At 37.3% G+C, this 24,719-nt stretch overlaps 1 protein-coding gene across 1 annotated transcript; it reads left to right on the forward strand.

Annotated features, from left to right (window-relative positions):
• Positions 1–9,202: 9,202 nt before the first annotated feature.
• NDUFA4 (NDUFA4 mitochondrial complex associated) lies at positions 9,203–16,460 on the forward strand. The gene is made up of 4 exons (XM_082693330.1): positions 9,203–9,610; positions 10,544–10,632; positions 12,101–12,161; positions 16,244–16,460. The coding sequence occupies exons 1-4, from the start codon at positions 9,569–9,571 to the stop codon at positions 16,298–16,300; spliced, it is 249 nt and encodes an 82-aa protein (XP_082549456.1). The 5' UTR covers positions 9,203–9,568; the 3' UTR covers positions 16,301–16,460.
• Positions 16,461–24,719: the final 8,259 nt, after the last annotated feature.

A 24,719-nucleotide genomic window follows, 5' to 3' on the forward strand; every position in this document is an offset into this window, starting at 1 on the left:
CCCCAGAAGGACACAATTTAGCCAAGTTGTCTGGCACTTATAACAAAGATCATCTTTCTTCCAATGGCCAATTATATTGGCCTCATTTCTTTCTGTCACCAGAAGCACCTTTAATTTTTATAATTCTACCACTATTCTGTTAATGACAATATGTGTATTCTCTAAGATGATAGAAGCTTTCTCTACTGTGTTCTTCATTTCCAATGGAACCATCATCAGAATTACCTTTGATTTCTCTATTTTTACCAATTGTCTCTTCAAGACAATCTAAGATTTTTCTATCATGCACTTCAAAATTCTTCCAACCTCCCCCATTACTCAATTCCAAAGGCACGTCATCTTTTTTAGGTATTTGTTACAGGAGTAACTGACTTCTGGTACCAAAATATGCTTTAGTTTTAAAGTTTACCATAAAAATTATTACAACTGGGTGGCTTAAAACAGTAGGGATTTATTTTCTCATGGTTCTGGGGATCAGAAATCTGAAATCAAGGTGTTGACAGGGTGACACTTCTCCAAAAAGCTAGGGGAGAATCTTTCCCTGTCTCTTCCAGTTCCTAGTGGATCCTGGTGTTCCTGAGCTTGTGGTAGCATAACTTCAATCTCTGTCTTTGTCTTTACGTGGACTTCTCCATGCGTCTATGTCTTCCCTTCTTTTCTTGTAAGAAAATCAGCCATTGGATTTAGTGCCTATTCTAATTAAGTATAAGCTTAACTAATACTAATCAAGTGTGACCCTAACTAATTACATCTGCAATGACCCTAATTCCAAATAACTTCACATTCTGAGGTTCCAGGTGTTCACAAATAATGTCAGTGGACATTATTCAACACCCCCACACTCTTCAAGGTCTTTGAACAGAAAAAGTCTGCATTGCCTGAATAACATACGTAGTCTGACAACCCTGGAAGTGAAGGTCTATGAACAGTTTCTAAATCAAGTAATTTTAACTCATATTTCACTAGGGCTCCACATTTTGAGGGATCTGGTACTTCTTTGATAAAACTGTTGTTATTAGACTGGTTGAGATTAAAGAAAACATGGGTGGACTATTCTTGTCAAGTTTTATTATGAGGTTAATGCTTATTTTGTAACGTGAATTTGAAAGATTCATTTTTCAGAGATATGGGACAAATTTAATAGCATAAGAATTATCTATACCTTGAAGGTTTGGTAGCTATTACAGACTGAACGATTGTGTGCCCCCCCTTATATTTTTAAAGCCCTACCCATCAATTTGACAGTATTTGGAGATAGGGTCCATGAAAGGTAATTAGTTATAGATGAGATCATGAAGGTGGAACACCCATGAACAGATTAGTATCTTTACAAGAAAAAGAGCCACTGCTCACTCTTTCTGCCAAGTGAGGATGGCTTCCATCTGCAAGCCAGGAAGAGGGTTCTCACTAGGGATAAGATCTGCTGGCACCTTAATTTTGGACAAGTAAATGCTTTCACATCTATAGCTGTTATTAAAGACCAACAAAAGTAGTTTGCTTTTCACACTTTGACTATCTTACTTCATGGATACATCAGCTCTGCAGCCCTATTACAGAGTCGTGATCATCTCTTTATTCCACAGAAATTCATGTTGGTCAGTTACAGTGATGGTATCATGGTAATTGGACCTAGTAAGAAAGAAGTAACAACTACTTAGAACATTGGTAAGATAATTATAGGCTAGATGGAGAGAAGTAAATCTGACCAAAAATCAGGTTTCTGCCACCTCCGTGAAATTTCTAGGGTTCCAGTGGTCTGGAACATGTCAACATAGCTCTTCCAAAGGACAGATTATTGCATTTGGCTCTTCTTATCACACAGATGCTTTATTATTAGGTGGGCCTCTTTGAATTTTGGAGGCAACAATTACCTCATCTGCGTGTGCTACCCTGATCCATTTAGTGAGCAACCTGAAAAGCTGTTAGTTTTGGGCAGGGTCCTGCAACAGGTTTTGGGCTCCCACACAAATTATACTTCACCTGAGATGTATACCCTAGAAGATTTGTTGGTGTTGGAAGCAAATTACCATACTACTTCAGTTATCTGTCATGAACTGGGTCTTATCTGACCAACAAAGCTGTAAGATTGAGTATGTACTGCAGCATTTCATTACCAAACTGAAACAATCACCAGATAGATTTGGGCAGGTCCTGAAAGCACAAGTTGCATGCCATGTTCTGTACTCCCCTCTCAACCAGCACCTATGGTATGGATCATTGCCTATGACCCATTAACTAAGACAGACATATTTGAGCCTGTTTTACAGATTGTTCTGTATAAAATGCTATCAGTATTCCAAAGTGGGCAGCTGTAGCACTATAATTCCAGTCTGAATTGACTCTGAAGTACAGTAGTGAGAGACAATATGGAAGTGGTTCTTCTAACTTTCCCTAAAGATCCACTAGTAAAATTATGACTTACCATCCCTGCAACTGTGGCTTTGCTGGTCTAGAAGTCATAATTTCAAGGAAAGAGAACTCTTATTACTCTATTAGCTTGGGTGGTTCTTTTGATTAGCAAGAGAAACTGGGATACTACAGCTCAATAAAGGCAAGGAGAAATATGTCTGGAATGTGTGAGATTTTCTTAGGGTATCTCTTAGTTTTCTTTTTCTTGTCAAATTCCTTCTTTAGTTTCTATATTCCTGAACTAGGCTTATAGCTAATTCTGTGAGAAAGGGCTCTAGAAATAGGGTATCTCTGTCTTCATGGGTTCCAGCTATCCTCACAGGTTCTAATGTAGTTTTGCTTCTGACTTCTTGTTCCTCTTCCCTTATTGACTGCCTCCTCTGGTGACTTCAGACTGCAGTAAGATAACTGCTCCCACAATTGCATAATGTCAATTCCTTGTAATAAATTCCTTATTAAGTATGCATATTTCCTAGAATTTGTTTCTTTGGTTAAACCCTGACTGGTATAAAATATTTATCTGCCTCCATTTCTGACTTGATCTATCTTTGCTGTTCTGATTCCTCCCTCCTAGCCTGGTCCCAATTTTTATTCATGTTCTCTTGGGTTTTAGCATTAACCCTCTTCTCTCATTACACTTTCCTTCACACATGTTCCTCATGAACAAGCTCATCAGTTCCCAATAACTGTAACCTATATCCTCTTTCCTTTTAAATTGTACCTCTAGACCAAACTTCTCTGTTGAGCTGAAGAGTGATGTTTCTGCCAGCCTTCAGAACATCTCTAATTGGATATATCAGAGGTATACCAGACTTAACATTTCCAACATTCTTGATCTTGGCTAGGACACTATGTATCCAGTAGTCTAAGTCATATATCAGTGTCTATTGTCGCACTTATCAGAAAGCTTTGTAATAATGATACTCCTAGCCCCACTAGACTTGAAGATGCTGAAGAAAGACAGCAATGTGTTATTCTTCTTATCCTAAGCACTCAGCATGAGGAGTAATATATAGTGGGCACTTACTATATGTTGAATGAATGAATGAACATATGAATTCATAGAGAAGATAGAAATTTAAGAGAGTTAATAAATAATAACAGAAGAATAGAACATAACTGTTCTAAAAAATTCTAATTTGATGATCTAGGTGTATGGTATGATTTTCCAAAAATTGTAAATATGCAGTTTTCCTAAAATATTGTTTAACCAGAAGATTTCAGTGAAAATGAGTGTCACTATTTCAAATTGTTAGTTTTGGGGTGCCTGGGTGGCTCAGTTGGTTAAATGTCAGACTCTTGATTTCGGCTCCAGTCATGATCCCAGGGCTGTGGGATCCAGCCAGGATCAGGCTCCACACTCAGCTGGGAGTCTGCTTGAGATCCTCTCCTTCTCCCTCTACCCCCTCACCTGCTTGTACTCTCTCTCTCTCTTTCAAATAAATAAATAAATAAATAAATTCACAAATTGTTAGAGTTTCTTTGCTTTTTACTATTCATTTTGAACATAAAGCTCTTCAGGTATTTGATTAAAATTAATGACAGTATGTGAAGCTTTGAGATTTATAACAGGGGGAGTAAACTTTCACAGACTAAAATATGTTCTTATTTTTCTAATAGAAATTTTATAATTAAATAGCTTATGCTAAGTAACCATAATACTAGTGGAAGAACATATTTATTTTTAGATTAAGGATAGATAGCTACAGAATCTTCATTAACAAGTGGAGGTATAATTTGTATTTGCATTATCAGAAAAACAACAACAGTTGTCAATTTATCTGCTAGCAAAATAATTAAATGCCTAAATGCAAACAGAGTAAAAACTATAAGATTCTGCCTTCAATTTGTGTTATTATCATATTCCATGGCTCACTTATCAAATTATTCCTCTCTAAAGAACCCATTTCTAAAAAATAAAAAAGAAAACATTTCTTTACTGTCACACATTAATAACAACATATAATCAATATAACTCCCAGAATTTTCTAGGTTTAAATTTTTAGAGAAACTCTGCAAAAAAAATCATTTTTGAGGGGTGCTATTAATATACTGCTTAGACTTTTCTTAGAGCTATTCACAGTACAACTTACATTTAATTTAGACAACTATTATTTATATATTTTTATATTTAAATATTATTCACAAAACTAAATCAAACAATGGAACAAGAAATCTAGAGGGTACAAGTCTCAGAGTGAAGTTATAAAAAACAGCTCCAATTCATTTATGAAGATTTTATTGTTGCAGAATTTTTTCTCCACCTTTTGCCTGTCGTTCTTGGTTTCACCTCTTCAAAGAACTAAGTGGTAGGCCAGAGTGGTGGGCAGCAAAGTAAGGTTTATTGAGCAACAGCAAAGTGATAGTACAAAGCTCCCAAGGAGGGAGGGAACCCGAAGGGGTTGCCATTGGAGTCTCTTTTCTTTTTTTTAAGATTTCATTTAGGGTCCCTGGGGGGCTCAGCCATTAAGTGTCTGCCATTGGCTCAGGTCATGATCCTAGGGTCCTAGAATGGAGCCCTGCATAAGGGTCCCTGCCCTGTGGGAAGCCTGCTTATTCCTCTCCCACTCTCTCTTCTTGTGTTCCCTCTTTCACTGTGTCTCTCTCTGTCAAATAAATAAAATTTTTTTAAAAATTATCATTTATTGGGCGCCTGGGTGGCTCAGTGGGTTAAGCCGCTGCCTTCGGCTCAGGTCATGATCTCGGGGTCCTGGGATCGAGTCCCGCATTGGGCTCTATGCTCAGCAGGGAGCCTGCTTCCTCTTCTCTCTCTCTGCCTCTCTGCCTACTTGTGATCTCTCTCTGTCAAATAAATAAAATAAAAATCTTTAAAAAAATTATCATTTATTTATTTGAGAGACAGCACACTAGCATGAGAGAGAGAGAGAGATCAAGCAGAGGGGAGGGGTAGAGGGAGAAGCAGACCCCTCGCTGAGCCAGAAACCTGGCACAGGACTCAATTCCAGGACCCTGGGGTCATCACCTGGGCCTAAGGCAAACGCTTAACCTAGTAAGCCCCTGAGATGCCTGCCACCAGAGTTTCTAAGTTTAGGGGTTTTTATGGGCTTGTTAGTGAGCTATTTAAATCTGATTAACCTCCCTTCACTTGTCATCCAATCAGATTTTTGTCACCTATCTATCATATGGGAAAAGGTGGAGGACTCCTTCCAGGTTTTGATCAGAGAGCTATACCCTTATTTCTTTGTCCAGACTTTGAAATTGTTCAGTTGAGAGTTTACTGAGACACTTTGATTTATTGAGATGTTTCAATAAAGATGTGATGGCTACAGTCCTGATTGTGTGTCATTATCTTGAGATTTTTTAAAAAAAGATTTTATCTTTTTGATTAAACATCCATCTCAGTTTTATCTTATACAGCTGAAGATAAGTATCAGCCATATCTTCTAACTCTGCAAGTCTCTAAATATCCAGCTGCTCCATTCTCTGTCATTGAAGCTTGCAAACCGTTCAATTATTTTCAGAGTCCATCTCTCTATTGTATTACCTTGTCAACTGTTGCCAATAGTAGTGGACACATGCAGCTAACATACCGGTTGCCTGCCATTTCACTGAAACCAATGAATTTATGCAGGACATTATCAACCTTCCAATTAACTGAGAACAATTTCATCAAATGTTCCAGCATTGTATGACATAATTGCTATCCTTCCAGCTTCTGGTAACAGTTACCCTGTGACCTGTTGCTGGGACCTGAATCCAATGGCAAATATTTTAATTTTATTATGGTAATATACCACACTTTCAGTGCCAAATTCTTTATTAGAGTAGGCTAAGTTAGGCGGCAGTAACGAACTCTTAAATCTGGTGATTACAGCAATAAAGGCTTATTTCTCATTCTCATTACATGTTCCTTGTAGGTCAGCAATGTCTCTGCTCCAAGTAGTTTTCCATCTGACATCCAAATCTCTATCTAGAACACTGGTTACCTTGTGGCAAAAAGAAAGAACATGGCATATATTGGCTCTTAAAGCTTCTGCTTGTGCATTTCACATCTCATTTGCTAATAAAGCAGTCATCTTATTAAGCCTGACATGGAGGCAAGTGAGTGATATACCCTTCAAGGGACAGGCAACAGGTACTTGTATACAATATAATCTATCACATATACCAAAACTACTTCTAAAGCTAAAATATATTTTTTATAATTATGCATCCTCCGCTATGGCTTTTTTTCCTTGAAGGTCTCTTCCATACTTCCAATTCCTGCTTAAAATATAAAAGTCATAGACTCTTTCCCCTAACTTTAATATATATAATTAAAACTTTTATAATTTGACATTCTGGTTAATATTTAATGACATTTGTATTCTGGAACCCTACTTTGTTAACATTTCCAAAGGCATCACTTGATTATGTATATATTATTATTACTGCTAGAAATTAGGTCAATGACCAAAAAGTTAGCCTTTGGATATTACTTTCTTATCAACAGTGGTATTCCTGTATACCTATTTACTTATTTTATTATCACCTGTTATCATTAAAAATAAAATATTACAAGAAGAAATCTTCCTCCTAATTTTTTTGCTAAAAGTCCACCTGCATTTACTGCTGTCAGCTTTCTGTGTTCACTTTTAAGGAGTTTCCATTATTTTTATGCTGATTTTTGAAAATATAGCCACATTCCTCACCATCGTCTATAAAGTCAATGTCAGATTCCTTTACAATCTCCCTGATCTCTTTTTCTTCTCTTTTAATATGGCTCAGCCACACTGGCCTTGGGTTTTATTTTGTTTTTCAATCTCAAAACCATTTCTCTTGAGAATTGAACATTCTTCACCCATATTTTCACCAGGTTACCTCCTTATTTAAGTGTGGTAACCTAAATTTATTTAGATATTATGGCTAAATTTATTTACTTACCTCCTCAGAGGAAACTTCCTTGTCTACTCTCACTTAAGTAACCTTCTTTCCTCTACTCCCTCATGTCCTTCTCTCTTATTATCATATTTTATTGGTTTATCATAATCTAAAACTATCTTAATTATTTATAGTTTGTCTTCCCAACTTCCATGTAATCTCAATTAGAATATTCCCATTCACTGCTTTCTCCGAAGTTAGAACAGGCCCTGGTGCTGAGCAGGTACTTAATGCAAGATTTATTGAATGAATTAAAAAGACAATATCTTCCTAAGCATCATGATACATCATCTTAATCACCATTTATTTATTTATTTATTGCTGACCTTATCTCCTCTCCCCAAAATTGCATTAGAATTCCTCACCTCCCTGTCCTTTGTCTCTCTTGTTACCTTCTACCTTCTCTCCCAAAGCAATCTCAATCAGTCATATGTCTTTATTTCCCATGAGTCCTAAATATATTTTCCCAGTTTAGAGCTCTCTTTTGCCCTACAGAGATCTACGTGTATCTTACATAAATATATATCCATTATTCTCTATAGTTTCTTATTTCAGTAACTGGCATCAACATCCAGCCAGTCGAAGCTGAACCTCGGTAATTATCCTGGGCTTCTCCTTCTCCCCACCTCCTCACATTTGACCAATGTCTGGAACTCTTTCTATGTCATCACATTGCTCACACTGGTCCAATCTACTATAATCTCTCCTAAGGACTACTACAGTGGCCCCTGATCAGTCCCCTCCCCTTTCATGCTTATGTCCTCGAATCCATTATTCATGGACAAAGCAATCCTTTACAACTACAGCAACTTTTATTTTTTTATATTTTATTTCATTTTTTGCATAACTTCCTAATGCTCTCAGCATAAAACTCTTGGTGTTTAAGCGGTCACTGGCCCAACAGATCTGATCCCCACTCTGCTCTCCCTCTTGAAGTTCAAAACATACCAGGCCTCCTTCAGCTCTTGAGAAGGTTATCTCATTTCAGCCTGTCACACTACCACTCTTGTACACCCGCCTCATTCGTTTTCATTTGGTTAATGTTTACGTCTCCTTTAGATCTAACGTTGCTTTCCGGAGGAGCCTTTTCCTAGTCTTCCCAATCACTGGTTTGATGATTCCATTAATGCTTTACACTACGTAAGAGACTGGAGAGGGTTCAGACTGTCCTGAGACCCCTGAAGTCTGCCTGTCCCAAGTGACAACTTTCAGATAAAAAAGATAAGAAGAACAACAACAGATAAATGAAAATTGTGTTAGAGTACTGGAAGGTATGTGTAGGAACAGGAGCACTCAAAACACATTTTAAGAACGCAATTTCAGGGGCATCTGGGTGGCTCAGTGGGTCAAGCCGCTGCCTTCGGCTCAGGTCATGATCTCAGGGTCCTGGGATCCAGTCCCGCATCGGGCTTTCTGCTCAGCAGGGAACCTGCTTCCCCCCTCTCTCTCTGCCTGCCTCTCTGCCTACTTGTGATCTCTCCCTGTCAAATAAATAAATAAAATCTTAAAAAAAAAAAAAAAAAAAAGAACGCAATTTCGAATCCCGGGACAGAGTATAATGGTAAGGCACTGAACATAAATCCAGAGCCAGGACCTGAGGGAATTTAGAGATTACATTTGAGAGGGCTACTACCATCTTCAAGTCATTTACTAGTTTTTAACTTCTGCCCGTAAGCGACAGTCTAAGACAGGAAGCAGCTGCAATCTTCTTAAACCACAGTCGCTGACCTTAGCAGCAAGAGGCTCGACCTACTCTCCCGGCGCCGGACGCCGAGCAGCTGCAGGCGCCGCGTAGCTCCCTCAGCGCCTGTCAGGGCCGACAAGCGCGCGCCCAGCACGCGCGCCCTCTGCGCCTCAGCGCGCGCGGACGGGCTCGCAGGCACCTCCCAAGAAGACCCCACCCACCCCATTTCTCAGTGTGTGTCTTCCCGAGAAAGCGCCTGTCTAGTCAATCAAAGATTTCCAGTTTCAGTGCAAAAATTTACCAGTCAGAAGCATATATATGACAGGAGTGAGAATGTTTCGCTTGGGACTGGAACGCTAAGGGTCTGGCCAGGTTAGAGCGGACGCATAAGTCACAGGACCAAGGCAGGCACTGTTACGGACAGCCGCATCCGGGCCCTCCTGCCGCAGACTGCCCTCCGAGCCAGGGGTCCTTCAGGTAGGAGGTTCTGGGTGACTTTGGACGTCCGTTCATCCTCGGTGTAGGTTTTACTTAGTCCCGGGCCTGCCGTGTTTGGTTTTTCCCTTTCCTGGTCAGGAGGCCTCTGCCGCAACCATGTTACGCCAGATCATCGGTCAGGCCAAGAAGCATCCGAGCGTAAGTTCGTGACCCTTTTAGCAATGTCTTCCTAGTCCATTCTGTATCCGGCTGCGGCTTCCTCAGCTCCCTGGAGGTCCTCCTTCATAGTCGTTAACTGTTGCTCGGGGTTGGACCTTGCTTCACTTAAGCTGTCCTCCTAGTTGCCTCAGACCCTTGAGCTTTGATCACGGCTTGCACTGAGGGGTTTAGGCTGGCAGGCGGAAGGTGAGAGATACCTTCGAGGAAAATAAACTGGTGAAGGTTGGAGCAGTCTGGTGGTTGCACACTCTTGTAGGTTGGTTGGACCTAGGGTTAGTTGGGCGCCGTGTGGGTTGGAGACCAGCAGGTCAGGTTTCGTGTTTGTTAATGTCATCTCAGAGATCTAATGCTCACTGCATTGCACCACCAGGCCTTGTGGCAGTTAGAAAGGTTTATCATCTTGGAATCTTCGGTTTGTGTTTGTCTTGAGATTTTGGGAGACTTCGGTAGCACAGAGGTGACTCGCAGTTAAGTTCTTTTGCTTGTCGGTTTTCTCCCCAGCACATCAACGTGTTGTCCTAAAACCCCATTACGGAGTCTTTAACTTAAACCCATTACGTAACTACGCATTAAGCATTGGTAGCAACGTGTTTTCAGAGATTGATGCATGTAACGTATGTTTGTAATGGGCGTGCTTTTGTTTGCTCATTCAGACTCTTAATTTCACCGAATTTATGTTTTTCATGACACTTATAAGACAGGGCAAGAAGTTGTTTTACAAGCCTCGAGAAAAAGGAAGCTGGGAAATTTAATGAGAATCTGCATTTATTCAGATTTTTAAAACAAGACCGAAAAATAGCAGTTTGAGACTTCAGAATTAGCGTCTAGGAACTACTGTAGCCTTTCTTTTTTTCAGAACCTAGGTATTTGAAGGTGGCTGCTAATTCTTGTCTATTTTCTGTTTGATTCCAGTTGATCCCCCTCTTCGTATTTATTGGGGCAGGAGGTACAGGAGCAGCACTGTATGTCTTGCGCCTGGCATTGTTCAATCCAGATGTCAGGTAAGTACTTAAGAGTCTTTATAACTTTGATGGTCTAAAGCTGGTTTGGGAGCCACAGTCTTAAGGAAGGCAGCATCAAAAAGAAAGAGCCTAAGTTTTGTAGTCATATATAGGAAGTTCAGATCCTGGTTCTGCTGTTGTCATTTACTTTTCTTGGTTCATAAAATTGTCTAGATTTCTGAGTCTTATTTTCCTCTTTGGTAGAGTAGAACTGCTAATATCTATTTAGAATCTTGTGAGAATTGAGATAACTTTTTATAAAATACTTAATCAGAGTTGCTGATACATGTAAATGGCTTTTGCCTGCTTTTCTTCAATAAGGAATGCCCCTTTTTTTTTTTTAAGGTTTTATTTACTTATTTGTCCGAGAGACAAGGGCGTGTGTGAGTGCACAAGCATGGGGAGTGGCAGGCAGAGGAAGAATCAGGCTCCCTGCTGAGCAAGGCACCCTATGTGGGGACTCAGTCCCAGAACACTGGGCTCCTGACCTGAGCTGAAGGCACTTAGCCGACTGAGTCACCCAGGTGTCACATGAATGCTTCTTTTTGAAGTTAGAGAACAACAGGCAACAAAAAACAATTTATTGTTATTCTGTACACTTTTCTGTATATCACTTCTTCAGCAAAAGCCAAGTTCAAAGTCAATGTGACAGGGATAAGGACAAATACACTGTCCCAGAGGCCCTATGTTCGTTCGTTCATTCTTTCATTTAAATTCAGTTAGTCAACACACACTACATCATTAGCTTTTGGTGTAGTGTTCAGTGACTCGTTAGTTGCTTATAACACCGTGCTCATAACATCCTGTGCCCTTCCTTAATGTCCATCTTCCCGTTACCCCATCCCCCCACCCACCTCCCTTTCCACAACCCTCAGTTTGTTTCTTGGAGTCTGGAGTCTCTCTGTAGTTTGTCTCCCTCTCTGATTTCTTCCCATTCAGTTTTCCCTCCCTTCCCCTATGGTCCTCTGCTATTTCATACATTCCACATATGAATGAAACTGTGTGATGATTGTCTTTCTCTGATTGACTTATTTCACTTAGCATAATTCCCTCTAGTTCCATCCATGTTGATGCAAATGGTAGATATTCATCCTTTGCATTGGATGAGTAATATTCCATTGTATATTTGAACCACATCTTTATTGATTCATCTGTTGGAGGGCATCTCAGCTCCTCTCACAGTTTGGCTATTGTGGACATTGCTGCTATGAACATTGGAGTGCAGGTGCTCTTTTCTTTCACTGCATCTGTATCTTTGGGGTAAATAACCCAGTAATGCTCTCCCCTTTTTTATAATGAATTACATGGAATTACTAGTTAAAGAGCCTCTGCTTCAACTCTAATGAAAACACCACCATACTTAATCTCATAGAAAATGAGATCTATTTAAATACTATCTTCTTAGGAAGTAGAAAACTATTTTAAATAGTTTTATTACTTTAACAGTTACAATGTTTGTTCCTTTTAGTTGGGATAGGAAGAATAACCCAGAACCCTGGAACAAACTGGGTCCCAATGATCAGTATAAGGTAAGCTACAAAATTGTTTTAGAATTGCTAAAAGCGTTGTTTTTGTTTGTTTGTTTGTTTGTTTTTTAAGCATATTTTAATACTCATGTAGTAGGGTTTCTTTTGAAATTAGATATGCATGTAAAATTCCATTATAATGAACTTTGGAGGAACAGCTACATTGTTCTGTGAAATTAAAATGGCATATTTCCCTAGCGAATATTTTTTTCTAAGAATTTTATTCGCAGACTTTAGATCTGGATGTGAAGGTAAGATAACGTTTTCATGATTTGACTAAGTAAAAAAAAAGGAGAGGTGGTTTAACTATCATATTACCATTTTCTTAGATCTTAAATAGTCTGGTGCAGTGGTTTTCAAACTTCAGTGTACATAGGCCTCACCTAGACAGGTGGTTAAAACACATTGTTTAGGTCCATTCCCAGAGATTCTAATTTAGTTGGTCTGTTGTGGAGACTAAGAATTTACATTTCTAACAAGGTTTTGGGTGATGCGGATGCTGCTGGTCCATGGACCACACTTTGAATAGTACGGTATCAGTGGATTGGTTGGCTCTTCTTGGTGTGGTTGAAATATTTCAGGTGAGGGTAATTAGGGAGGTAATTAGGAAGAAATGAAATTCACTTAAATTTTACATTGAACCTTCTAATTAATTTTTTTTAATTTAAATTTTAATTTTTAACATTTATCTGTAAAGTGGTATATGGAACTACTCTTTAACAGAATGAGTTTATGGACTGAGACCACTTATTTTATTGAGGTACCGTTGGCATATAAAATTATGTTAAGTGGGAAGTATACAAAGTGTTGGTTTGATAAATTATGTATTGCAGTATGATTACTATAGTAATACTATAGCATTACCTAACACTTTTTTATGTGTCACGTATTTAGTATTCTTTTGTGTGTGTTGAGAACAGGTTAAGACCTAGAGTCCTAGCAGCTTTGAAGTTTATAACACAGTATTGTTGACTATAATTTCTGTGTTGTTTATTAGATCTCCAGGATTTATTTATTTACTAGTTGCAAGTTTGTACTCTTAGACATCTTCCTAAGTCCCCCACCCACCCCTGGTAACCACCATTCTGCTACTTTTACAAGTTCAGCTTTTTTAGATTTCACATATAAGGGATATCATGCAGTATTTGTCTTCTCCATGTGATATATCTTACTTAGCATAATGTGTTTTTTTAAGATTTTTATTTATTTATCAGAGAGAGAGAGCACAAGTAGACAGCTTTAAAGCCCATCCATGTTATAAACCTGAGAGCAGTTGTTAATGCCCCAAACATAACCCTCCTTATGTGTAAAAATTTTGCATACAAAGAAACTCTAGAAATGTTAAAACCAGAACAGCTTTATTAGGGTGTAATTTACATTATGTACAGTTTACCTGTTTAAAGTGTATAACTCACCATGTGCACTTTCCAGTCTACAAAGCTACTTCAACAAAAGAGAAATAGCTTAAACACTCTCAAGAAGGTGTGCTCTAACCAATGTGTGTCCAGGACCCTTTAGCACATCTGCATTTCATGGAAGTGGCTTCTGTTATTATTAAGAGTAACTTTTAAGATAATTATTGCCTTTTGCTGATGCCAGGCTTTCCACTCAGTTGTCTGATCATAATGGGGCTCTCAGATCTCTAAATGGATCTCCCTGCAAGAAACAAATAGGAATGTGCTGGCAAATATGAAATGAACTACTTAACCTGTATATTACATTTTAACTTGAAAAAATGGTAAATGGGCATCCTGATTTAGTTTTCCTCTTTTTTATAAGATTGTTTAAATAAGTACGTTCTAGAGAAAAGGATTTCACACCCAGTAAACTTTAAAAAAGAAAAGGGAAAATAAAACAAACAAACCAGCCTTTGAACCTTCCACCAAATTGTGTATTGGAGTCTCTGGATAGGTGTAGTTCAAAAAGCTTCCTAGATGATTCTGATAATGAAGACAATTACCATTGCCCTGGCACTATGATAACACATGTCAGTATAAGGACATGTGATTTGGAAATGGAATGTTCCTGCAACAAAAATCTAATTTGTGTGGTATGAATGGGATGAGTAGCTATGACATGGATTTAGAGATTGGAAAGATAAATCATCTTATATATGATATAAAATATTTGATTAAATATCACCTGCTGCAACTTAGAAGGTGGACCATGTGCCTGAAGAGCTTTTCATAGGAAAAGATTTTGGAAAACAATATGTTAGTGGACTATTATAGGCTGTATTTGCCAAGAGATGAATTTGCAGAAGAATTGGGTAATTTGTAAGCCAAAATAAAAGGGAACCATATCTGGAAACTTGGTATACCTTGAGAATGAAGCCTGCTACTACTTCTAAACCTGGATAGTGATGTGGACTAGATTATTTTTATCGTTCACTACCCTCACCTAAGATAATTGGCATTTAGATTTTTGGCCACATCACTTACTCTGCAAAATCCTAAGTGAGGGGAAATGATATCTGCCACTTGAACCAGTGTATGCTTCCCCCATTGTTCTGTTTCATCTGTCCTGAGAGCAAAATGGTCCGTTCAGGGTTACTCATTCAACCCAGAATTTCACTGAAGAGGACATGGAGCAGTCAGCTTACAAATGGCATGTAATGTGAGTGAAAAACAAACCTTTGTTGATGTAAACCACTAAGTTTTTGGGATTATTTGTTGTCACTTTGCAAGTCTAGCCAAAGTTAAGAGCAATGAGAGGACTAAAATTAAGCATTATAGGCCCAGCAGTACTCAACTGAATAAAATGTCCCAAAGCCTCGAAAAAAATAGATGTGGCTTCCCAACTGTTGTTCCAGAGACCTTCCAGGTAGCCACCGTTAAATTGAGAAAAAGAATGGGAACATGGAAGCTGAAAAATAAAACAGATTGAAAATTACTTCATTACTTCAACAGAGAATTTTGATGCTGGTACTTGGAACCGAATAGAAGCAAATACATCAGAAGCCTGCTTAGTTTTGAGAAAATTGGCAAAAATACTATGATCTTTTCACTCTGCATGAGTGTAAGGTCTTGATCCTGCTTCTTGTTCAGTATTTGGGGAATCTTACAACTTGATCTTCAGTTGCCTCTTTTATAAAGTAAGAATGAGTAAGATAAAGCATTGTGCCCACAGTGTCTGGCATCCATTAGAAGAATCCAGTCAGTGTTTATTTTCTTAATATGTAGCCTGTAGTTCTTTTACAAGTGCACCTAATTTTGTTAACATGTTAAGGTAACACAATTTAGGTTCTTTTGAAAAAATCTCCTTATCTAGATTCAGTTGCTTCATAAGAACAATGTCAGACAAAGATACTTCTCTGTGCAATTTTGTGTATACCTCAAGGCAAAGCTTTACAACCTGGGAATTTTTCTTTCTTTAAACTTAACTAAAATAAGAATTTTTCAGTTAGAGATAAAGAAGTTAGGGTATGTTTGGAAAAATAGAGAAAAGGATTTGAAGAAATAATAGATACAGATTTATGAGCCTCTTAAAAACCCTGAAGAAAATGATGATTCTGCAGTTTTAGTTCTTTTGGAGTTAAAATAATATAGTCTTAAGTAACTGTATCACAACTTCTTCAGTGTTCCTTGGCTTAAGAATGTATAAACCCAAGATTATTGCCTTGGACTTAATATATAAATCCTAATTTACATATATATTTTTCCTAAAACAGTCCTAGATTTCTAAAATTAATTTTAGTTGGAAATTTTTAGAAATTACAGGTTTCCAAACACGAATTATGATTTAAATACAAAATTACTTAGAAGCAAAGTTACGGTATTATTTAAAAACTTCCGTACCGGAGGTGGTCAGATGTCAGTTTGATATTGATGCAGTCTGGTTTAGGAAATTGAGGGAACATACTAACTGTTCTTCTGAGGTAGACTGAATATTTTTACCTTACCAAAATCATTATTAAAAGACTAGAATTTTAGTGTCTTTGGATGATTTTTATATTGTTAAATATAAGTGATAAAAATCTATGTCTAATTGTTACTATAGAAAGCTGAATAAAAATAATTTTAAAACTTCTGTATCATCTCTGTGTATTTGATAGATTATCTAAAATATCTTTTTTCTTTTCCAAGTTCTACTCCGTGAATGTAGATTACAGCAAACTGAAGAAAGAAGGTCCAGACTTTTAAATGAAATGTTTCACTATAAAGCTGCTTAAAATGAAGGTCTTCCAGAAGCCATCCGCACAATTTACCACTTATCCAGGAAATATTTCCCTTCTGAATGCACGAAATCATGTTGGTGTATTGTGTTGGGGTTTACACTGAATAATAAATACCTGAAACTTGATGTGTGTCACTATTTAATGTTGAAAATCTGCTCTGAACTTCCTAAGTAGGGTATAGGAATAAACTTAGAATTTAAGGAATTTCTTGAATTTCCATCTATTTGTATAATTTGAAAGTAAGACTTTAAGCTGCTCAAAACATTTCATTTTTTTATATAGGACATTGGTAACTTCACTAGAGTGTATTTAACAGCTGAAGCTGAAGCTAAATTATGCAAAGATTGGGATGAGTATTCAGGTGTCTTTGGCATTGGCAAAGTGGAAACCTTTGGGATTCTGCTACTGACTGATGTCCAAGTGTTCTGTTATTAATGATTTTTACTATGGCATACTCTGCTGAAGATTTTCAAGGTTATCAGGGATTGTAGTTGGATCTCGGTGCAGTTGAGATCATTGAGCTAGTAACCATTATGCTTTTACTGTGCTGATTTAATCACTTAACAGACTGTTTTGTCAGTTCCTTAATGAGGTCACCAAGCAAAGCTGCATTTAAATAATGATGTCTTGGGTTAACATTATACATACATATACACATACTACATATGGATATATCTATGGTCACTCAGTGTCTCCATGTAGATGTCCAATGGGCATCTTAAATTTAAAATGTCCAGTTGTGAATTTGTGAACCTCTCAGACTCCACGTCTACAATATTCAGTCCCACTGTCTTCAGTCATACCAGTTCATAGGAACACCATCAACAGTTAAGGTCAAAATCCTTGGAGTCTTCATTTACTTTTTTTTCAAATACCCTAATATATCAATAAGTCATGTTTGCTCTGCCTTCAAAATATACCCAGAATCTCACTGATTTCAACATACAATTTCCTCCCCTATCACTGTGGTCCTAAGTCATTGTCAGCTAACCTCAGTTATAAAAATAACCTCTTATTGTCTGTGATTCTCAACACAGCAACGTAAGTGATTTTTTTTAAGATTTTTTATTTATTTACTTGACAGATCACAAGAGATCACAAGTAGGCAGAGAGGCAGAGAGAGAGGAGGAAGCAGGCTCCCTGCTGAGCAGAGAGCCTGATGTGGGGCTCGATCCCAGGACCCTGGGATCATGACCTGAGCTGAAAGAGGCTTTAACCCACTGAGCCACCCAGGCACCCCATGTAAGTGATTTTTAACATATGTCAGAATATGACATTCTTTTGCTAAAAGCCCACCACCTTCCCATTTTATCAAAAGCTAGATATTTCAACTTTCTGATTCCACTTTCTATTGTTTTCTACTTTGCTCACACCTCCAAGTGGGTTTCCTTGGTTTTCCACCTCAATGCTTGTTCCTACTTCAGGGATTTGATCTCTGGTTTAGAATTCTCTTCCCCAAAGACTGGCATGGCTTGCTTTCTCACTTTTCTAGTCTTTGTCCGGTGTTACATTTTCAATGAGACCTTCCCTGTCCAAAATTTTGCAGCCTGCTTCACCATCATCACTTCCACATATTTATTACTGTCCTGGTATGTAATTACCTCCCTTCACTAAAATTGAAGCTCCATGAGGACAAATACATTTGTTCGTTTGTTGTATCCATAACATGCGCAGTAGTACCCAACAGATAGTTGGTGTTCAATAAATACTTGTTAAATGGATATTTAAATAAAGGGCCAGTTCATAAAGCATCTAGAACAGAGTAGTCTTAAATGGGTACAGGTGACTCTTAATGGAGGCAGGCAGACAGAATTGCAGATGGTGAAACACCTTTTACAAAAGCACTCTGAGCTATACTCCCTCGTCACTGCACCCCGTTGATTTTTCCCCCCAGTTGATAATTTTAATAGGTTTTTAAAAATTTCAACTAGAACATTATGTTTGTACTATAGTAGTATCTACTGTTCTCGAGTTTGAAGGTTATTTTCTTTCACAAACTAGAATCAAGATGAATATAAATGAAGAAAAGTATAGGCACAAAACCAGATCCTCTTTTTATTAAAAAAATCCTTGAGTTCCCAGGACCATAGTCCTTGCCAAAACTACATTTTCTTGTTTCCCTTTTGTTTCTAGTTGTAAAAGCAGTACATGCTGAGTGCAGTTAAAATAATTCACAGAAAATACATATCTAAGACTTGTTTTTTGTGGTGTAGAGACTATGTTAGGTGTTATTTTGTAACTACTTTTTAAAAAATGCTCAAATACAGCATTCAGAAATGTCATTTTAACAAGTTAAGCAAACAGACCATGTATTTTAATGAATATTTAAATGCAATAATGAAATAATATATATTATACATATTAATTATATGTAAATTTACTACACTTTAACATTTCCCATGGTACCAGTTTGTCCCTTTCCTCTGAGATGGTTGGTAGAATTCATTTTTGGAGGAAATCTCCACTTGGTTGTGTAGAAGGCAATGAAACTGAGAAAGGGTTATAAGAGGGCATCTTGTAACAGGATACATTTAATATAGATAACATTCAGGTAGGCACCACACTAAGCTCCTTACATTTGTTCATTTATTACTAATTACAACATTGTATGGCAGCCTTTACTCACCCCCCACCCTTTTTTTTTGGACAAAGAGATCAAGGCATAAAAATATGCCTAAGGTCAAATATGATTAGGAAGTGGTGGAGCCAGAATTTAAATCCAAGGAATTTAACCTAAGAGTTCACTCTCTGAACCCTCTAGAGTTGTCTCATAGGGTTGTCTGTAGAATTAAATAAGATAATATATGTAAGAAGTTTAGTATATTTCCTGGCAGGATAAGCATTATTTAAGTTATAAGCTATTGTAATTATAAACCCCAGAATTTATTTCTTCCTCTCCTTCCATGAGAAACTTTAATGAGAAACTTCTAAAAGCCATATTATATAAAACTTAAAATCACTATTTAGTAAAAGCTTATCCAACTACCAACAATCTGATGAAGAGATCCTCTATTATAAATATAATTGATTTCAACATGTGGGCAAAGTGGACCACCTTTTTTACCACAGTTGATAGATTTAAGAAGTCATCTGATTTATGTTTCTCAACTAGGTTTGCTAAAGCATTGCCTACCCACATAGCATACCATAATAATGTTCTATCTTCTCTAGTTTGCATTATGACTCAGTGAATTAAAATCTTGATATGCAGGTCATTTCTTCTAGGTTGAAAATGATACTGAATTAATCAATGCCTGATACTGAAAGAATTCTTTGATGTTATATGAATGACAAATAGCATCTAAAAAAATCCTTAGGTCTCTTCCCTGTTACTGTTGTTGTTGTTGTTGTTTTTAATCTTAAAAGGCAACAGCTTATGTACTTTATAATAACATTTTCCTGTGTGTTCCTTACCAGCTAATGCTACACAAGATTTTTAGACTCCATATTAATTCATCCTACATGAAGATACTTTGCAAACTTCATTTGTTATCTAGTGTACTTAAACAAGATACAAAGCGACTTGTTAGAATTCTATAAATTGCTTAAATCCTATAATTCTTATAAGGGTTTTGTCTGATATTCCCTCATGATTACTTGTAGCAGTCGTGTGGTGGTAAATCAATGTTTAACAACCAGCTTTCTGGGAGGAAGAATCTTGATTTGTAGCATTTGCCAATTTCTGTTATTAGCAGATTAATGCCCCCTTCCTCACCCCCCGCAAAGTAGTTCACTTCCTAACGCCTAGAACCTGAGAATGTGTTAAGTTAATGGCAAAGGAGAAGTAAGGTTGCTGATGAAATTAATGTTCCTAATCAACTGACCTTAAAATAGGGACATTATCTTGGGTTTTACAAGGTTCTGTGTAATCAGAAGAGTCCTTCAAAGTGGAAGATAGGCGGAAGAAAAGTCACAAGGAGGAGTGACTGCAAAATAATGATCAAAGAAATGAAATATTGCTGGCTTTAAAGATGGAGAAAGGGGCCATAAGCCAAGAAATGTGGGAGGCCTCTAGAATCAGGAAAATCTTTGGATTTTATTCCCTAGAATTCCAGAAAGAAATTCAGCCCAATCACACCTGTAATCTAATTCTTTTTTTTTTTTTTTTAAGATTTATTTATTTTAGAGAGAGAGTGAATAAGCAAGTAGGGGGAAGGGGAGAAAAAGAATCCTCAGCAGACTTCCTGCTTAGTACAGGGCCCAAAGTAGGGCTCAGTCCCAGGACATGAGATCATGACCTGAGCCAAAACCAAGAGTCATACTTAAATGACTGAGCCACCCAAGTACCCTGTTGACCTGTGACAGACTTCTAACCTACATAAATAAAATACTAAACTTACATTGTTTTAAATCACTGAATTCTTAGTAATTTTGTAACAGCAATAGAAAACTAATACACCTGCCATGGCAGGGTTCAAAGGCACGGTGGTGGTGTGATTGATCACAGGTTGGGGAAAGTTGAGAATATTCATCTCTTAGGAACTGGTGTGAACTGGTTCCAGCACACCACTGAGTGGACTCAAAAGTTTTGTTCATTTTATCCTTTTATTTTGTAATAGAGTAAAAAACTAGATAAAAAGTGAGTAATAGAAAGTCTTATACTATCTTTAAACTATTTCCTAGTGCTTACTTTTTTTCTTGCTTTTTAGGACCAAAGACAGCTGAAAGGTAGGAAGTGAGCAATTAGAGAGGGGAAAGAATATGAGACAGGGTCACCACATTGAACAACTCCTGAGAGGGCTTTTTCATATGGACTGTGGTACAAATGACATGCCATGGAGTTGAGCAAAAGTAAGCCTCCAAAATGGCTTTAGATTTTTATACAAATACAAAAACTGCTTTTCTTTGATCACGTGTTTCTTTTAAATTTAAGTTCTTTTAAATTAGTGAATAGAAACTAAAGTTTTTTTAAATTAAAAATTCAGAATCATTCAAACAAAATATTTTATTATGTTTTTTAAGATTTTATTTATTTGAGGAAGAAAGCAGGAGAAGTGGAGGGTCAGGAGGAGAAGCAGACTCCCTGCTGAGCAGGGAGCCTGATGTGGGACTGGATCCTGGGATTTCAGGATCATGACCCAAGCTGAAGGCAGTCGCTTAACCAACCGAGCCATCCAGGGGCTCCTCCAATAAATATAATCTTTTTAAAAAATTCAGAATCATGTAGGAAAAAGAGCATAAGGTTTGGAATATATGTAACTTGATTTGAGTTTTGTCTACCTCAAAGAACCAAAAAGAAATACAAGAGATCAAAACATTGTAACAGAAATGAAGAATGCCTTCAATGGGCTCTGTATAGACTGGATGTGGCTGAGAAAAAGTCTGTGCAAGAGAATATATCAGAATCCTTGAAGGCTGAAAAACAATGAGCAGAGGCTGGGGGTAAAAAAAAGGAGCAGACTACCCAAGGACTGTGGGACAACTATAAAAGGTGTAACATACATGTAATAGAAATGTAAGAAGGAGAAGAAAGAAAGGGACAGAAGGAATATTTGAAATAATAACGACTGAGAATTTGCTAAAATCAATATCAAATCAGATCACAGATCTGATCCAGGAAGCTCAAGAACACCTGGCAGATAAATTCAAAACAAAACAAAATGAAAAACTACACATGCCTATTAGTTTCAAATTATAGGAAATCAACTTTAAATTTAAAAAATCCTGTAAGAAGCCAGAGAAACAAATATGTTAAGGAAGGAGAGAGAGAGAAAAAAAAAAAAAAACAACAAAAAGCAGAAAAAGAGTAGAAGACAAATATAGGAACAAAGAATAAGGGCAACAAATAGAAAACAATGACACATATATAATATTCCATCTACATCAATAATCACCTTAAATGATAATTAAATATACCAATTAAAGGAGATGTTAGAGTAGATCAAAAAACAAGACCCAGCAATACGTTATTTATAGGAAACTCACTTAATCTATAGGACTATATCTATAAAAGAAGTTGAGTCAACTATGACCAACTGTCAAAAACAGAAAGCACCAGACCCAGATGTTCAATGGCAGATTTCACCAAACATTTAGGGAAGATACACCAATTCTCTGTACTCTCTTTGGAAGTCCTAGCTAAAGACAAGAATATTGTCTTATGACAGTTAAAGGGAAGACAAAGTATACCAATTGGGAAGGAAAAAATAAATTGTCCTTGCTCATAGATGATATGATCACCTATGTAGAAAATATAAAAGAATTCGCCAAAAAGTCTGGAACTAATAAGTGACTACAGCAAGGTTGCAGGATACAAGGTTAATATACAAAAGTCAATCATTTGGATCACCTGGTTGGCTCAGTTGGAAGAGCATGCAACTCTGAATTTTGGGGTTCTAAGTGTCAGCCCCATGTTGGGGCTAAAAAAATAAACTGGAGAAAAAAGTATTAAAAAATGTCAATCATTTTCCTGTATGCCAGCAATAAAAAATGGAATTTGAAATTAAAAACAATACCATTTATATCAGCATCCAAAATAAGAGAAATACTTAGATATAAACCTAACTATATATGTGTGTTTTGCGTGTGTGTGTGTGTGTGTGTGTGTGAGAGAGAGAGAGAGAGAGAGAGAGATCTATATGAGAAAAACTATAAACTCTGATGAAAGAAAAAAAAACCTAAATAAATGGAGAGATAGTCTATGTTCAAAGGTAGGAAAACTTAGTATTTTCAAAATGTCAGTTGTTCCCAGCTTGATTTATAGATTCAATGAAATTCCAATAAAAAATCTTGGTAGGTTTTTTGTTGATATCAACAAAATGATTCTGAATTTTATATGGAGAGGCAAAAGATTCAGAAAAACCAAAATGATACTGAAGGAGAAAAAGTTGGAAGACTGACAGTACCCAATTTCAAGACCTACTATAATGCTATAGTAATCAAGGTGTGTTGTTACTGGCAAAAGAATACACAAATAGATGAATGGAACAGGATAGAAATCACCCCCCACCAAATGGTTCAGGCAGTTTGGAAAACAGTTTGGTGGCTTTCTAACAAAACTAAACATGCTCCTGATATTTACTTAAAGGAGTTGAAAACTTGTGCCCACACAAAAACTGAACACGATCTTTTTTTTTTTTTTTTTAATATATTTTTTTATTTTTTATAAACATATATTTTTATCCCCAGGGGTACAGGTCTGTGAATCACCAGGTTTACACACTTCACAGCACTCACCAAATCACATACCCTCCCCAATGTCCATAATCCCACCCCCTTCTCCCAAACCCCCTCCCCCCAGCAACCCTCAGTTTGTTTTGTGAGATTAAGAGTCACTTATGGTTTGTCTCCCTCCCAATCCCATCTTGTTTCATTTATTCTTCTTCTACCCACTTAAACCTCCATGTTGCATCACCACTTCCTCATATCAGGGAGATCATATGATAGTTGTCTTTCTCTGCTTGACTTATTTCGCTAAGCATGATACGCTCTAGTTCCATCCATGTTGTTGCAAATGGCAAGATTTGATTTCTTTTGATGGCTGCATAGTATTCCATTGTGTATATATACCACATCTTCTTGATCCATTCATCTGTTGATGGATATCTAGATTCTTTCCATAGTTTGGCTATTGTGGACATTGCTGCTATAAACATTCGGGTGCATGTGCCCCTTTGGATCACTACATTTGTATCTTTAGGGTAAATACCCAATAGTGCAATTGCTGGGTCATAGGGAAGTCCTATTTTCAACATTTTGAGGAACCTCCATGCTGTTTTCCAGAGTGGCTGCACCAGCTTGCATTCCCACCAACAGTGTAGGAGGGTTCCCCTTTCTCCGCATCCTCGCCAGCATCTGTCATTTCCTGACTTGTTGATTTTAGCCATTCGGACTGGTGTGAGGTGATATCTCATTGTCGTTTTGATTTGTATTTCCCTGATGCCGAGTGATATGGAGCACTTTTTCATGTGTCTGTTGGCCATCTGGATGTCTTCTTTGCAGAAATGTCTGTTCATGTCCTCTGCCCATTTCTTGATTGGATTATTTGTTCTTTGGGTGTTGAGTTTGCTAAGTTCTTTATAGATTCTGGACACTAGTCCTTTATCTGATATGTCGTTTGCAAATATCTTCTCCCATTCTGTCAGTTGTCTTTTGATTATGTTAACTGTTTCCTTTGCTGTGCAAAAGCTTTTGATCTTGATAAAATCCCAATAGTTCATTTTTTCCCTTGCTTCCCTTGCCTTTTGCGTTGTTCCTAGGAAGATGTTGCTGTGGCAGAGGTCGAAGAGGTTGCTGCCTGTGTTCTCCTCAAGGATTTTGATGGATTCCTTTCGTACATTGAGGTCCTTCATCCATTTTGAGTCTATTTTTGTGTGTGGTGTAAGGAAATGGTCCAATTTCATTTTTCTGCATGTGGCTGTCCAATTTTCCCAGCACCATTTATT

The sequence above is a fragment of the Mustela nivalis genome, assembly GCF_964662115.1.
Source record: "Mustela nivalis genome assembly, chromosome: 12".
In the NCBI taxonomy this organism is placed as follows: domain Eukaryota; kingdom Metazoa; phylum Chordata; class Mammalia; order Carnivora; family Mustelidae; genus Mustela; species Mustela nivalis.

Coding starts and splice junctions, on each gene's coding strand:
- NDUFA4 (XM_082693330.1), top strand. CDS start 9,569: ATGTTACGCCAGATCATCGGTCAGGCCAAGAAGCATCCGAGC. Junction 9,611..10,543: donor AGGCCAAGAAGCATCCGAGC/GTAAGTTCGTGA, acceptor GTTTGATTCCAG/TTGATCCCCCTCTTCGTATT. Junction 12,162..16,243: donor GTCCCAATGATCAGTATAAG/GTAAGCTACAAA, acceptor TTCTTTTCCAAG/TTCTACTCCGTGAATGTAGA.